Here is a 14,600-nt window from a genome sequence, read left to right on the forward strand (position 1 = left end):
TTAATACAATTCAAGATTACCAGCCGCATGTTACGGAGAATGCTATCTATCAGGTTCTTGATCTTGTACGGATAGAAGTGACTACACGTACGATCTAAATCCGACATGTGCGTTTGATAGCTCAAGTATTCAACTTCGCCATTGCGAGAAAGAAAACAATGACCAATAAACATATGCAAGAGCGGAGCGAGTTATCTCACGAACTTTAGCCGGCCACCGTGCCCTAAACTGGCTCAAACTTCCTAATCACCCTCTTGCCGAGCGCTCCAGACCCTGGGAACGATCTCCCCGTAGTCAACTTAGCCAAATCCGGCGTGGTCTGCGTAGAGTTGATTTGTCACCGTAACTTGCAAATCTAGTTATTGCAACTTTGAAATTGCAGCTTTCTCGGGCCGAGTTTGGATCTTGCAGTCTCTGTCGCTGGCCGGTGCGGGCCGCTGAGTCTGAACGGGCGTGCTATCAATATCAATTCTGCAGGAAATGTGACCTATAAAGGCACTCTGTGGGTAATTGCAAGCTGAGAGATCCATATGCGAAACAATGATTCCTGAATCATTCTGAGTGCCTAACCTATAGAACTGGTTTCAAGTCTTCTGGCTGAGTAGGTTGTGAATTTCGTACCTATTTCTTAGTTTATGAATTAATCATTTTTGCGTACTCCGTAGTGGACGATAGAGTACGAGTAGTAGTAAAGAGCGCGCGCCAGCCTCGGAGAAAAGAGAGACCGGAATTTTACACCTTTCATGCAAGTGAGCCGTAAAGGGACGGGAACCATGGATAACTGCGCTTTTGACTGGGGGAAAATGACGATACGCCGTATCACACACGTATGGTATCATACTTGGGCGCCGGGTCTTTGCGGCAGATTGAGGAGGGCTCGCTATTTGCTGCGGCGGTGCGCGGACCCAGTCTGGCGAAGTTGAGTACGGGGATTCCGTAGCTACTCGTATGAGTATGTGCTCGTTTAAGTACTCGATTCGTCCCAATCAATGGCTCGGTGGACTCGGAGTTTCAGATACCGCTGAACATCACAGCATGAAATTAACGTCGCCGTTCAGGTGCGGCTGCTCGACGAACGCCCGAACAACCCACTGCTAGATCCCGGACGGCTGCTTGGTCCTTAGGATCCGTATTTTCTCCCCAGAGCGCTTGCCATGTCTCGCTGGATAGACGGCCTGATGCTGGAAATAGAAGTAACATTAGCCGATGCGATACCTTCGCCACTCGGAAGAAATTGGAATCTTCCCAGAGAACCAACAGGGTCCGGTTATGGGCCCGGGGCCCGCGGAAAGCGCACGACGCTCCTTGCCATGGATACTCGCTGACATCAGAAAGGACCGCTGAGAGGGATGCCAGCTTTTTCCAGAAGACAGTAATAAGCTTCGGGCTCCTGGAACTCCCTCGGCTTGGTTGAATGCTGTCCAGAAGTACTTGCATTATCAGAACACAAGGATTCACAAGAGCTTATGGAATTCCTCATGGGTGGTGTCGAGAACGTTATCAGTTTATACAACCAATCCATTTTCTCCACAACCTGATATTTCATCAGCCGCCTGTCAAGTTCCTAGAGTGCTCTACTTCATTAGAATCCCTGCACTGTACGAGAAGTGTTCTCTGGACTCTGCCAGGAGGGAGCAATTGAGACCTCAGGCCTCAAAAAGCACCTGCAAGTAAGGAATCTCGATGCCCTTGTCTTCAGGAATTGTGGATTGACAGAAGGGCTATCCTGGAACCGATCTGAAGGGGAAAGACACTGATGATGGGCTGCTTTCTACTCCTAGATCATCTCAGAGGAGCTCGAAGGGTGATCTAGGAGTGAAGAGCAGCTCATCATCAGAGTGTCTTGTCCTGTTCAATCCCAGCATGAGTTTCCTCCACACCCACGCAGCTATGCCCTCCTGGGTTTAAGCTATAGGTATGTCACGTGATTGATACAGCCCCGCACATGGATTTCTTTCCGTTTCCCCTCCTCTTCTACAGCCTTCCTCTATCCTCTTCTCAAGCTGCCACTTTCCAGTCTACAGCCACTTCTAGCTACTGGTAGAAGAAATATTCGAGGCGAGGTAGTAGCATCAGGATACTCAAGCCGTTGGTGTGAATGTCTTGCACGATCCGGTATCGCGTGGCTCTTCCGTTAAAAAGGACAAACGGGCAGAACATTGAGGCGGTATTTTGGATGGTATGCCGCTATCGTTGCCTGTCAGTTGAGGAGGAAGGTGGGGAGAGAACGATGCGATACTTGTAGAATGCCGGATCAAGCCGAAAGAGCCGAGATTCGTCGTTCGTCTTCTGTTGTCTTCATCCAAGAGGACACCGGTTTGTTCAAGGTCGGTGTCTCGAGATGAGGGACAAGATAAGGAACTCGGCAGTTTATGGGCAGCTCTGAGTGAGCTCGAGAGGCAGGGAGCGATTTGCAAGTAGATGGTTCGCTATTACCGGACCCGTCGAACGTTCAATCTTTTGGTCGTCATGAAGTATTCGAGGGTGCGATGCGCTGACTTCGTCACGGCCACTCTTGTTAGGCACCCGACCGTCGCCTTGCCAGAATTCTGGTGCATGCATTTCACGATGCTTCACGCAAGCGATCCCAGAGAAAGCCCTAGGCACCACCAGTAGCGAACTTCGCGCTTCTCAAATTGAATACCTGGCGCTGCGCGGTGTTGGTAGCATTCAATTGGAAAGTGGAGCTGGAGGGTAAATGTTCTCCATGCAGGATCACCCGGAAAGTTCTGACCGAGAGGTTCTAGTCGAACGTGCGAATTCTGCAAAGAGGCGGCGACTGTACTTGCTCTGTCACCGCCACGTACCACAGGTAGGATTTGCTAGAAGTCACCGCCCAATACAACATGTAGACCCCCGAAAAGGTCATGGCCGTGAGGTCTATCATGACGGATATCTCTGAGTATTTGGTCCACCATCTTAAAGATTTGCCGATGCGTCATTGTGGTTTCATTCCAAATGTTTAATGATGTCTCACGGAGCAACTCTGCCAGTTTGGAACCCTGGCTGACATTGCAGAGTTTTCACTGATTTCCAACGGTATCCCAAACCGTTTATGGGCGTTGTGTCCCCACGGTATAGCCATTCTTGTGGACGCTACACAGGTGACGATCTTCCGCTCTTAATCTCTGCACAGTGTTCTGTAGACAAAAGTCTTCTCTGTACCTCCAGGACCGTTGAGGAAGTAATGACCGGGAGTTGAATCTTCCAGAACGTGGAAGAGCATCTCATCGTATGCTCAGCGCTGGTCAATATTTCGTTTGAATTCCATGACATCAGCGGCCGCGTCTTCTTCTGTGCAGTTATTTCTTCTCTCGATGTCAATGTGAGGGTTGTTCGTCCATCGTCTCTGGGGATCTTCATACCAAGCATACACATAGGGGAATAGCTTGAAATCCGCCAAACGTTTATCCTCAAGCAAAAGGTCTTGCTCGATGGTATAGAGGCTGTAGTCACACTCTGGGTTTTCCAGCGTAACAGGCGGCGGGCGATGAAAGTTATCACCAGCTTATCACCCATGTCCACAAGGAAGAAAGAATGCTCGATTGTTGAAACACCACAAGTAGACGATGCGTAGATGCTGCTCGGTTGACGAACTGAGTTGATGTCCGTTAATTGGTGGACTGACTAAATTTCGAGTGTAATAGAACTTTCGTTAAGTCCAGCTTTAGTAAGGTGGTTGGCTCAAAGGTAAGAGGCAGTTCAATGTGCCCCTGATGCACCTTCTGTTTGCACCCAATGTACGGAGGTACTAGTTGACATGTTAGCCAGGAACTATGTACCACTCTTCAAAGAGAAACAAGGCCAAGTCAGGAAGGGTCTGGGAAAGGTGAAGCAAAGGAAGCAATGGATGAAAAAGCGTGGGAAGAGCAAAAGATATAAGGCGCCGGGCCGTATTCAGATATCGATGTCGATGTCGATACGTGCATTATATAGCAGCTTTCATGCGTTCGCCCATCCCGCTCTTAGCTTTATGTATGAGTGCCGTTGGGAGCGTCATTGGCTAGTGTGAGGGGCTTGCATGATTCCATTCAGGACGTCTCGGGGCGGTTGCCGGTTTGACAGCAAGGAGTTGCTCGAACACTGTCCGGTCTTTCTCGAGGCTGGTCAATTTGACGAGTTTCGGAGGCGCGCTCCATGATGTCTTTGTTGGATTTCGCCGTGGTAGGTTGATGGCACACGTGAAAATGAATGGAATGATGCCAAGGTTAGGGTCCAGGAGAAACTGGTGGAGCGGTGCCCCGTCCGAAGGGAGCAAGGAATGCCGAATGCGGAGATGCGGAGGAAATTGTGAACTTCGTTCAGGGTTTAGGGTTGTAGCCCTACTTTGAGGCCTCAGGCATTAACCGTATTAACCGTATAGGTTATTGTGCTTTCCGTCCCAGATTGCCGGAATCGATCCCGCTGCGTGCAGACTACAATTGCAGAGGACGTTTAATTGCAATAGCCTTTTGAACCCAATTTTGTTTCTATTAGAGGAGTTGGATCGGGACTAAATGCCTCAAACTATCATGGATTGAAGTCAACCAGAATAGCACTATCAGTTCACCAGAAACAACACTGATGCCCATGCGCTACCCACAGACGCCGACGCCTTGACACCGCTCAATGTCCCAGACAGAACTCATGCACCGCGTTGGATGTTTGTAGACAAAAGCGTAATCTTTTTGCCCTTCTTTTTCCGACTCCCACTTGCCGGGTTATATACCGACTGGTTCTGTTCCAGAAGCTCCTCTTCCCATCCCTGGCGCCAGCCGTCATTGACGGGAGGAGCCGGGGCAGGTTCCGGAGCGCTTGGTGCCACCACCGTCGTGCCCCAGACCGTCCGCTGCCCTGGCGGACTGGAAGATGGGCTCGCGAGGGCACCAAAGCGGGACGACCCTTGGAAGGGTGGAGTTGTCGCCGGAACGTCCGTATCCACGGCGGCGAAATTCGATGTTCCCGCCTGGGAGCCTGACAATGGCAGGAAATCCTCGTCGGAAAACGGTCGCTCCTGTGCTTCCTCATAGCTCGATCGTCTGCGGCGCGCGGCAGCCCATCTCTGCTCCTCCTCCTCCTTCTCAGCACGGATCCTCGCCTTTTCTTCCCTGGCTGCCTTCTCTCGATTGCGCTGCCGTCTTTTGTTGATTTCCGTTTGGAAACGTTCCAGAACTTCGGCCGGTACCACGTCCGTCCAGTCACATTCTAGAAAATGCACTTCGCAACCGTATGGGAGATGAGAAAGATATTTGGCCCGCTTGCGCAGGTCATCGTCGACGATATGACCGGAAGAGATGTGCTCAACCCGGGGTAGGATGGTAGTGGGAAACAGAGAGTAATCGCCCCAAGCCGCTTTGAGGATGCGAATATCTAGAGGAGACAGGTAAAAATGTGGGAGTGCCTGGTAATAGTAAAATGGATGATTCGATGGTCCGGACTGTGTTGGATTTTTGGCTTTTCGCTTCGAGTCGCTGTCATGGACTTTCACATCGGCGACCTTCTGAGACAGCTTTTCCACGTCTGGAGCGCCGGGCTGATGGGAAATATGTTGATCGGCAGCCAGCGACTGTCCTGGTGTCACCGAGCGGCTAATCGTATACATCTCAGGGGCCTGTTCAGAACTTTCGAACTTGATTGGCTCGCGAGCCGGTTTCTTCTCAACCCTGACGATGTCGGGCGGATTGCCGATACCACGAACGCGTTCTTTGGCCTCCATGATGCTATTGATCGCCTTGCGGATCCATGTCGTATCCTCCCCATAGTACAGCTCGTCTTCTTGCTCTTGTCGCTTGAGATCCTCGATCTCCGCATCATACTGCGCTAGCATATAATCCTCCCCACCTTTCATGATCCGCGCGTAGTCTGCCACTTCCGCGGCATGATACCAAGGTACGTCCTCGTCCGGACCCAGCTCCACCGCGTCTTCGAGAGGCAGAGCCAGAGTACTGTCTGGATTCCGCTTTATCAAACGTAACACCACGTCCCCGCCTTCTACCGGCAAGTCGTGATTGTTGCCCTGAAACCAACGGACCGGCCGGATGTCCGACAGATAGATGGCATCCCAACATATTGGGCATGTCTTCCAGCGCGGCTTCTTTTCCGGCATTGGATGTTCCTCATCGGTCGAATGCATGTAACGAATCAAGCAGGGAAAGCAGAAGATGTGACCACATTTAGCCATTCGAGCCGCTACCGGCGTCGACAGGCAGATGGGACAGTTCGCAGCCTGCGTCTTAGCGGACGCGAGCACCTGCAGCACGGAATTCCAATCCAGATGAACATCCGCGTTTGCCGCCTGTGCATGGTAGCGGTGCAAGGGATTGACGATGAACCGGTAATTTGCGTGCACGTAGCGAGCCTTGTCGACGGCGTGATAGCCAGAGCCTAATCCCCAGGTCGGATAGCGGGGCCCGCGGCGATGGGATGGCGACGCATTGTACTGGGGACGCGGTGGCAAAGCAAAATTCATCAAATGCGTGATGGACGTCTGTCCCTTGCGACTTGTAGTAGACCTCATGACGACCGACTCCGCCAAGACATCGTCCTTGGTCAAGGATGGACGTTTATGTTTCTTGTGCTGATTCTTGCGCGGCTGATTGTTCCTTGACGATGATTGTCGGGACGTCGAGCCCGCACCAAAGCTACCGGAACCGCCTGGACGTCGCTGCGGAGGAATGGGTTGATATGCTGCGGGAGACGGCGGCAGATTCGGCGTGCTGACGGCCTTGGAAGATGTCGAACCCTGTCCAGTCATGGACGACATCTCTCTCGCTCTCCCGACACAGCCGATTCGGACGACCTCGGCGATGGCGAGACGTCTAGTCGCGCGGGCGACGGAGGTCTTGTGCAGAAATCTGCAGGCTCGTGGCGCCGTGAGGCATGCGCGATATCAAAAATAAAGGTCTGATGCATGTACAAAGACGGGCTGACCAACTCGGCGCCCGCCCACGAGTCTGGGGGCTCGAGATGGGAGGCGTACCCTCAACGGGGTTGCGGAAAGAGGTCTTTGCCCCTCTGACTCTGCGCCGACGGAACTGCCTTATGTCATCAGGGCTTGGCGGTCTGGGGTGTGCATTTACTGAGGACTTATCGACCCTTTGCTCCTGCAGAGTGCAGGGGACAGAGAAAAACACTTTTTGGCCTAAGGCCATACAAAAGATGTTTAGAGCGACTATTCACCGCGATCAACGGGCTTGAAAGACACTCGCTGTGGACCGTTGAGCCGCCGGATGGGCGGCCTAAGGCAGGAGCTCTGTTGATGCCTGAGGCAAAAAGAACCAGGTGTCCGTCGGGCTCACCACTCCGTCTGCTTTTAAAATAAGAACGATCGAACGCCTCCCCCAAATCTCCACCACCATCCTTTGGTACTTCTCTCCCGCCATAAATCACGCCCTGCTTGCGGGCACAGCGTGTCTGGCGACGCCTCTCCCTGGAGCCTCGATTTAATTTTGTCAGGTATGTTACTTGCACCACCGACGAGCTTGGACAATCGCCGCCCGCTTCAGTCGCCGCCGGAAAAAAAAAATTCATAGAATGGCAGAGGACTAAAGAGCACAAGAACACACCACCCCGAGTTGCTCCAAGTGACTCTATGTCTTTTTAGAGGACATTTTCACTAACACGTTGCTTCCAATAGTTCCATCGTCTCGCCCCCCTGTTTGGCCGTGCGTACAGCAATGGCAACCTAAGCGAGTGGCCATTGTTGCGGTCTCGTGAATGCTCCGTCTAGTAGATCTCGCGCATGGCTCCCATTGAGGCCGCCTGCTGGTCAAGATGAATCACCATCTGCCCGCACTGCCCCATGGGCAGCCGCCCATTCCCCCTCCGCCGCCGCAGCGGCGGCAGCATGACATGCACTACGCGAATGGCCCGCCCAATGTGCGATCGCCGTCCTATATGGCATACCCTCCCCCGGTCAATGGCCATGTTCCACCAGCCTACGGCCAGCATTATCCCCCCCCTTGGTACGCCTCGTATCCCCCCGTACATCCTCCACCGCCGGGTCCGCCACCGCCCCGTCCATATCAACCTCCATATGTAGCTCCCTTGATCGTGTCGTCCTACCCACATACCCCGTCGGCTCTCGCTCCGGCGCACGGCCCGCCGCCCGCGTACCCTCCGCAGCCACGTTCAGCCGCGTCAACTCCAGTGCAAAACACCTTGTCCCCGACACCTGCACGCCAAACCCCGAACCCCGTTGACGGCCAAACGGAGAACCCGCCATCGTCGGTCGAGCCCGTCCCATCTCCTGCGAATGGGGCCATATCGACTCCGCAACAACCTAAGGCTTCTGGATGGCGGCTGCCGGTTCCATTTCGCCCTCCGGTAAGACAATCCTGACTACTTTACTGTTACGACTGGATTAACTTCCGTTTCACAGTTACCTTGGCTGTCCGTTCCGGAGAAGCCTTTTCCGGCTCGCTTGCCGCATAGACGTCGAGATGGCCGCTCACTGCAACGTTCTGCCGTTTCAGTTGAACTCCCTGCCATGGAGACACAGAGAAGAGAAGCCGCACAACCCGAGACCTCGAGCCCACAAGTAGCGGCCGAGAAACCTGCTGAAGCTCCGACGACCGCACCATCGGACCCGCAAACACCGGCAACTTCTCACGCTCCTTCGGAAACCGGCTCTACTCATCCTACGACGCCGTCGTCAGCTACTCCTGCGCCGGCAGACTCGCGCACTCCGACCGCGACATCGGCAACTGGTGCCAAACAGCCGGTTCCGTTGGTCCCTGTTGTCCCCATTGTGCCCTCTGGTGTTCCTCGTCCGGCATCGAAGGAGGGTGGAGACAAACCCGGAACCACCACTCCAACAACAGCGGCGCAGGGGACCTCTGAAGCCACAAAGGAGACGGAAGGGGTGACAGCGGAGAAACCAACTCCTCGTCCTGCGCCCAAATCGTGGGCTGACTTGGTAAAATCCAAGTCACAGCCGCGTGTTTCTGCGGGAGGCCCTCCATCAACAGAGACCGGGAGTGCGCGCACTCGTAGCGAGTCCTTGGTCGACGTCCTGCAAAGCCTACCACCCGACGTGAACCAATACGGCGACAAGATTCCATTCCTAGAGCCGCGGGGCCTGGTGAATACGGGAAACATGTGCTATATGAATTCTGTATGTTGTCACCCAGCGAGCTTATCTCTCCAAACTAACGGGCGTCTCTTCAGGTCCTGCAAATTTTGACCTTTTGTGTGCCGTTCTATCAGTTTCTGGACCATGTTGGCCGCCGTGCTGCTCACAGTTTCAAAAGTGACATGCCTTTAATTGATGCTACGTATGTCTCTCTATCGAGTCTAGAGAAGCTACTACTGACTATCATTCAGGATCATGTTTATGAAGGAGTTCCGAGTCATTGACGCTGCTGTGTCTCAAGAACAACTACGGCTAAGGCTGAAGCCTAACGAACTGGAACAGTTCGGCGAAGCCTTCATTCCGGAGTATGTTTATGAGGTCATCCGGCAGTTGCCGAGATTCAGGGACATGCGCGTAAGTACCAATCGTAGGAAGTGCCCGTAGAGTTATTCTGCTGACGCCAGCAGCGCGGCCATCAACAGGACGCCCAGGAATTCCTAGGGTTCTTCCTGGAAGAACTCCATGAAGAATGCACGAGGGCTTTGGAAAAGCGCGCACAAGAAACTGGAACTCCTGCAGAGTCTCCAGCTGTCAACGGTGATATGTCGGCTGGTGAGGGATGGTTTGAGGTGGGCCACAAGCAGAAGGCAGCAATTACTCGATCATCCGGGCATATCTCTATCGAATCGCCAATCACGAAAATCTTCGGAGGCAAAATCCGATCAGAATTCAAAGTGCCTGGGAACAAAAACTCGGTTACTCTCGAGCCCTACCAGCCTCTCCAACTGGACATTGGGTCGCCTGATGTTCACAACATTGTGGACGCACTCAAGGGTCTGACAAAGCCTGAGACTATTTACGGCGACTTCGCGTCTTCCCGTGGCTCAAATGCCACAGCTACCAAGCAGATCTTTATCGAGACACTTCCTCCCGTGCTCATCCTACACCTCAAGCGCTTCCAGTATGACAGCGTCACCAAGGGAACGCAGAAGATCTGGAAGAAGGTCGGCTATCCTCTGGAATTGGAGGTTCCACGTGAAGTTTTCCCTCCGCACCGCCGTAATGCTATGGCTTTACATGGCGGTCTTCCACGGTACCGCCTCATTGGTGTGATTTACCATCATGGGAAGAACGCCAGTGGGGGCCACTACACGGTAGACGTGCGGCGTCAGGATGGTCGCGAATGGATTCGAATGGATGACACCGTAATCCGGCGTGTTCGCAGCGAGGACGTTGCTGAGGCAGGTAGCGAGGAGGACCCGAAGGTCTTGGCTGCCGCCCTTGAGCAGCATAAGCGCGATCGAAACTCGAGCAACATCTACGAACAGATCGACACTGACAATGACGAGTTGCTGGACAACGATAAGGGCTGGAGCCAGGTGAACGGGACTGGCTCGAGTGGACATGCCAGCAAGAAGTCTCTCGGGCACACGGGGGTCAACGGCGTTTCTTCTCCAGCGCCCTCGGGTGGCTCTCCTGGCACCAGGACGCCTCTCGGTCGATACGGTAGCCGCGACAATCGGGTTGCGTACTTGCTGTTTTATCAGCGCGTTTCGCCCTAGGCGGTCATGTCTGACATGAACGCCATGTACACTGATAAACCATGATTACGACTGGTGGATGTGACCACTTATGTCCGCATTTCCACCTATGATCCTCTACCTACACGTCACACTGTCCTTCCAATTCGCAATCAGCCCTGGTGGGTGTACATACCGAGAGAGAAAGAGTGGAAGGGTAGGGGAGTTGCTGCATCATTTTTTTTCCTCTTCACGACAGTGCCTGGTCTGGTCCATGAGGTTATGACTTTCAGAAAATAATTTACTTCCCCCTTGATACACTATCCCAGTCGACAATACAGCACCTTCGATCATCGCCCTAGTGGCGTGCCGCACGGCTTGCAGGTGGCTTCCTCATCTGTTTTCATTTGTTTCCAGTTCCCCTTTCCTCCGGTTTGTTGTGGTCATCGGGTGGGCTCACATCTCGCTCGGGTGTGTTGGAGCCTGTCATATACCCCCTGTTTCTGTCATGTTTACCTCTGGCCATATAATTATTTACCTCTTCCCTTTATTACGCGCTCGTCGTTTGCTGGCTGCTTGCGAATGTGCCTCGGAGAGGCTTCTTGAAGCTGATAGCGCCATTTACCGACGGTGTTCTCTTCCTTTCTTGTCCACTCTTTTGCGTGCTTTCTCGTCTGTCTCATGACACGATGGGAACGTGTGCCTGATGAAGAACGGGAATGTTGGATGACGAATGATGCCTGTTTCTTTCGTCCTTGCTTGCGAGGAGAGGAGTTGAGATGGCAGACTCGGTCATGTTCATGACCTTACTCGCGCTGTGATGTGGCTCTGTCCGTCATTTCAACTACTGTATGTATGCATAATACGTCGGGTTCGACATCGAAAAGTGATGCTACTTTAGAGTGAAATGTTCCAAATGCTTTAGTATTGTCGATAATTTAATCTCTTTTTTCTCTGAAGGGTTCCAGCCTGTCACCAGCTCGCAGCTTTAAGATGAATTTAGTGAATTTCTTCCACATGCTTATGTAATAACTAGCCTGCGGACTGCGATGTTCACACACCCCGTCTTACTCGCCTTTGTTCCCCTCCAAACCATCACGAGTTATTTCTGTTATATTTTTCTCATTCTTTTCTCTGTGCGGGCCACTTTATGTCTGACTGGATATTTCTCCCTTCTTTGTTGAAAATACCAAAGTGTGTTTCGCATCTTTACCATCACGAGTATCGACTGCATCCTGGCCCGCTCCTCGAGGACCTTGCCGAATCTAGTACTAAATGCGCTTCGAACGGCTGGGGAGAGAAGTAACCACAGCGTATTACTCCTGTGTCGTCGTCCGCTGACGGCCTCGCCAGTCACCATGGCCTCGACAACTGGACCCGACGCCACAACACCGTCACCGAGTCCAGTGACCGCACCGACGCCGCCCGCGAAGAGGAGCGCAGCGGAATCGCCCGCGCCGAATAGTTTGAAACGAAAACGAGGAGAAACAAAGTATTATGCCGTCAAGGCGGGATTTCGGCCCGGGATTTACGCCAATTGGAACGACTGCCTAAAGCAAATTAGCGGTTACAAGAACGCAGTCTGTTCGTGGTTTCATACATTGATTAGAGGTGCTTGGACTGACGACGAGACAGTTAGGTCGTTTACGTCTGCTGAAGAAGCGCGGTCTTTCCTCACGGGAGAAAAGAGCTTCTCAACAACTGCCAATTCTCAAGAGCCAACCCGATTCTACGGTGTTCAACATGGGCATGTGCCGGGAGTCTACACAAATTGGGCTGAAGCGCAGGCGCAGATCAAAAATTTCTCGCGGCCGCGATACAAGAAGTTCTCAACCCGAAAGGAGGCGGAAGAATTTGTGCGATTGGGCCAGAAGCAGAGTGCCACACCGCGACCTGCTCCCGGCATGACACACGAGCCTCCTCGCGATGAAGAAGGTGCTGAGTTGCCCGCTGATCAGGCGCCTCTTCCTTCAGGGGCTGAAGATGGCTTCGATCCAAATGTTCGTTTGGATCCGATATCGGGGAAAATTGTTTACAAGAAACCAGAGCAAAAGGCGGCTACAAAACTGCAGCCGACGGCGACTCCTGGAATGTTGCGCATCTATACAGATGGGAGCTCTTTGAAGAATGGCTCCAAAGCAGCGCAAGCGGGAGTGGGTGTTTACTTCGGGCCGGGGGACCAAAGGTACGAACGAGATTATGTGACCCTTGTATTTTGCGTTCAGCATCTCTGACTGTGATGCTCTTCAAACAGGAATGTCTCTGAGCCCCTCAAAGGCAGCCGCCAGACAAACCAGCGAGCGGAGCTGACGGCCATCCTGCGCGCCTTGGACATCGCGCCGCGCCACCGCGACGTCGCCATCTTCACCGACAGTCACTATGCCATCGGCTGCGTGACAGATTGGTCCATCAACTGGCGGCGTAACAACTGGGTGACTGCGGCCGGTAAGCCTGTTGAAAACAGAGACCTCGTAGAAGCCATTCTAGCCAAGATCGACGAGCGAGAGTCGCTGGGTGTCAAGACAATATTTGAGTGGGTAAAGGGACATAACCAGGACCCCGGTAACGAGGCTGCAGATAAACTCGCCATCAGTGGCGCCATGCGAGGCACTGCTGACCGAGAGTCGGGCTATATCAAGAGTCCAGAAGACGATGATGTGTGATTTCTGTGTTATTGTTTGAACATTCATCGGGCTGGGATTGGAGCAGGTTCGGCTGGGTCGGACGGCGTTTGACGGGCAGTCGCGTATATAAGTTTTGTATGCTGGAGATAGTAGCGCATTAAATGTACCATGGACTGGACCATGCACATGAGTAGTACCAATGCGATAGCGAATCAATTGCACATTTGCCGAAGAGATTATTTTACAGAGCTAACAATTTGTCATGATCCCTCTTCATTCGTGACACATCATTCGTTCCTCCAATGCCGGAGGCAGACGGATAACAACCATCATCCGTCTCTTGGCTTATGCTGCGTTGATCGAAACAGGCTGATCCTCCTCAATAATGGGCTGATAATTCGTGGAAAGAGTCCGGACTGTCTCCAGAGCGGCTAAGGGTGCTTCTGCGGCGAATCCTCTGAACAAGTAGTCAACAAGGAGCATGCCTTGATTATGACTCGAGACTGGGAGCATACCGGAAGAGTGCTGTTCATGATTATGACAATATTAGTGTTCCTGCATCACTTATATAGAACTCAGAAAAAAAAAAAAAATTAAACTCACCAAATGTATGGGTAATCAGGCCACCCTAGAGAAGTGACTGATTAGCTTTTGAACCCCGTCATCAAGCGGATCCGATGAATCTCATACAGCGTCAACAATGGCCTTCTTCGCATCCTCAATGATCGAGTTCGGCGTGCCCTCCGGAAACATCACAATGAACGACTTCTTCTCGACCGAGCCGGCGAGAGCGAGTGCGAGCAGCGCAGTGATGAGGAAGAATAACTGGAAGAGCTTCATGGTGCCTCTGATCACTTAGCTGATGAAAACTGATCTTTTTCTCGTAGTCGCAATACGGAGTAGTCTGGGAAGGATAATAAGTGTCGCAAATTGCTGAACTTTAGAGCCTGAGCGTAGATTAATCTGTCGCGTTTACCATGAGCACGGAACAGAGGTCGCTAGACGCCTAACGCCTGTCGTCGGGTGATGACGTTCTCGGGCCCGGAATCGTCGGTGGCACGGTGATCTTCAAGGTGTCTGCACTCTGATTGGATGTAATTCACGTGAATGTTCGTTGTTCTGGAACTTCGTTTGGCGGGCGGCGGACCTGAAACAGGCAACAGGAGCAGGTTGAGACTTGGGACTGCTGGTGCCTGAGGTGTAAAAATCCGCATTCATGCTGACTAAGAATATGTCTTGGCACATTCATTTTTCTTCGTGGTGTCCTTGTTCTCTCACCAATCTCCTTCACGCTGATGATTTGACCTGGACATTCTCGTCACCTGTTTCAACGCCTTCGCATACGCCTTTTTGACCCGATTCCTCGCACATACCCTATTCTCATTCTTTCGTCACTATTCCCCC

General features: G+C 52.5%; 5 protein-coding genes across 5 annotated transcripts; 2 read left to right on the plus strand and 3 right to left on the minus strand.

The window, feature by feature from the left end:
• Positions 1-4,624: 4,624 nt before the first annotated feature.
• Positions 4,625-6,742, minus strand: VTN49DRAFT_7980 (uncharacterized protein; the record flags this gene model as incomplete). Its single annotated transcript, XM_069416309.1, has 1 exon — positions 4,625-6,742. The coding sequence occupies one exon, from the start codon at positions 6,740-6,742 to the stop codon at positions 4,625-4,627; it is 2,118 nt and encodes a 705-aa protein (XP_069272341.1).
• A 1,010-nt stretch (positions 6,743-7,752) lies between these two features.
• On the plus strand, positions 7,753-10,614 carry VTN49DRAFT_7981 (uncharacterized protein; the record flags this gene model as incomplete). The annotated part of the gene is made up of 5 exons (XM_069416310.1): positions 7,753-8,304; positions 8,360-9,094; positions 9,148-9,254; positions 9,304-9,466; positions 9,520-10,614. 5 exons carry the CDS (start codon positions 7,753-7,755, stop codon positions 10,612-10,614), a joined length of 2,652 nt encoding a protein of 883 aa, XP_069272342.1.
• Positions 10,615-10,975: 361 nt separating this feature from the next.
• Positions 10,976-11,255, minus strand: VTN49DRAFT_7982 (uncharacterized protein; the record flags this gene model as incomplete). The annotated part of the gene is made up of 2 exons (XM_069416311.1): positions 10,976-11,055; positions 11,111-11,255. The coding sequence occupies 2 exons, from the start codon at positions 11,253-11,255 to the stop codon at positions 10,976-10,978; spliced, it is 225 nt and encodes a 74-aa protein (XP_069272343.1).
• A 675-nt stretch (positions 11,256-11,930) lies between these two features.
• Positions 11,931-13,235, plus strand: VTN49DRAFT_7983 (uncharacterized protein; the record flags this gene model as incomplete). Its single annotated transcript, XM_069416312.1, has 3 exons — positions 11,931-12,156; positions 12,208-12,757; positions 12,827-13,235. The coding sequence occupies 3 exons, from the start codon at positions 11,931-11,933 to the stop codon at positions 13,233-13,235; spliced, it is 1,185 nt and encodes a 394-aa protein (XP_069272344.1).
• A 306-nt stretch (positions 13,236-13,541) lies between these two features.
• VTN49DRAFT_7984 (uncharacterized protein) lies at positions 13,542-14,036 on the minus strand (the record flags this gene model as incomplete). Its single annotated transcript, XM_069416313.1, has 4 exons — positions 13,542-13,653; positions 13,712-13,721; positions 13,800-13,824; positions 13,887-14,036. The coding sequence occupies 4 exons, from the start codon at positions 14,034-14,036 to the stop codon at positions 13,542-13,544; spliced, it is 297 nt and encodes a 98-aa protein (XP_069272345.1).
• Between the last annotated feature and the right edge of the window lie 564 nt (positions 14,037-14,600).

This window comes from Thermomyces lanuginosus, assembly GCF_041956635.1.
Source record: "Thermomyces lanuginosus strain ATCC 200065 unplaced genomic scaffold VTN49scaffold_7, whole genome shotgun sequence".
In the NCBI taxonomy this organism is placed as follows: Eukaryota; Fungi; Ascomycota; class Eurotiomycetes; order Eurotiales; family Trichocomaceae; genus Thermomyces; species Thermomyces lanuginosus.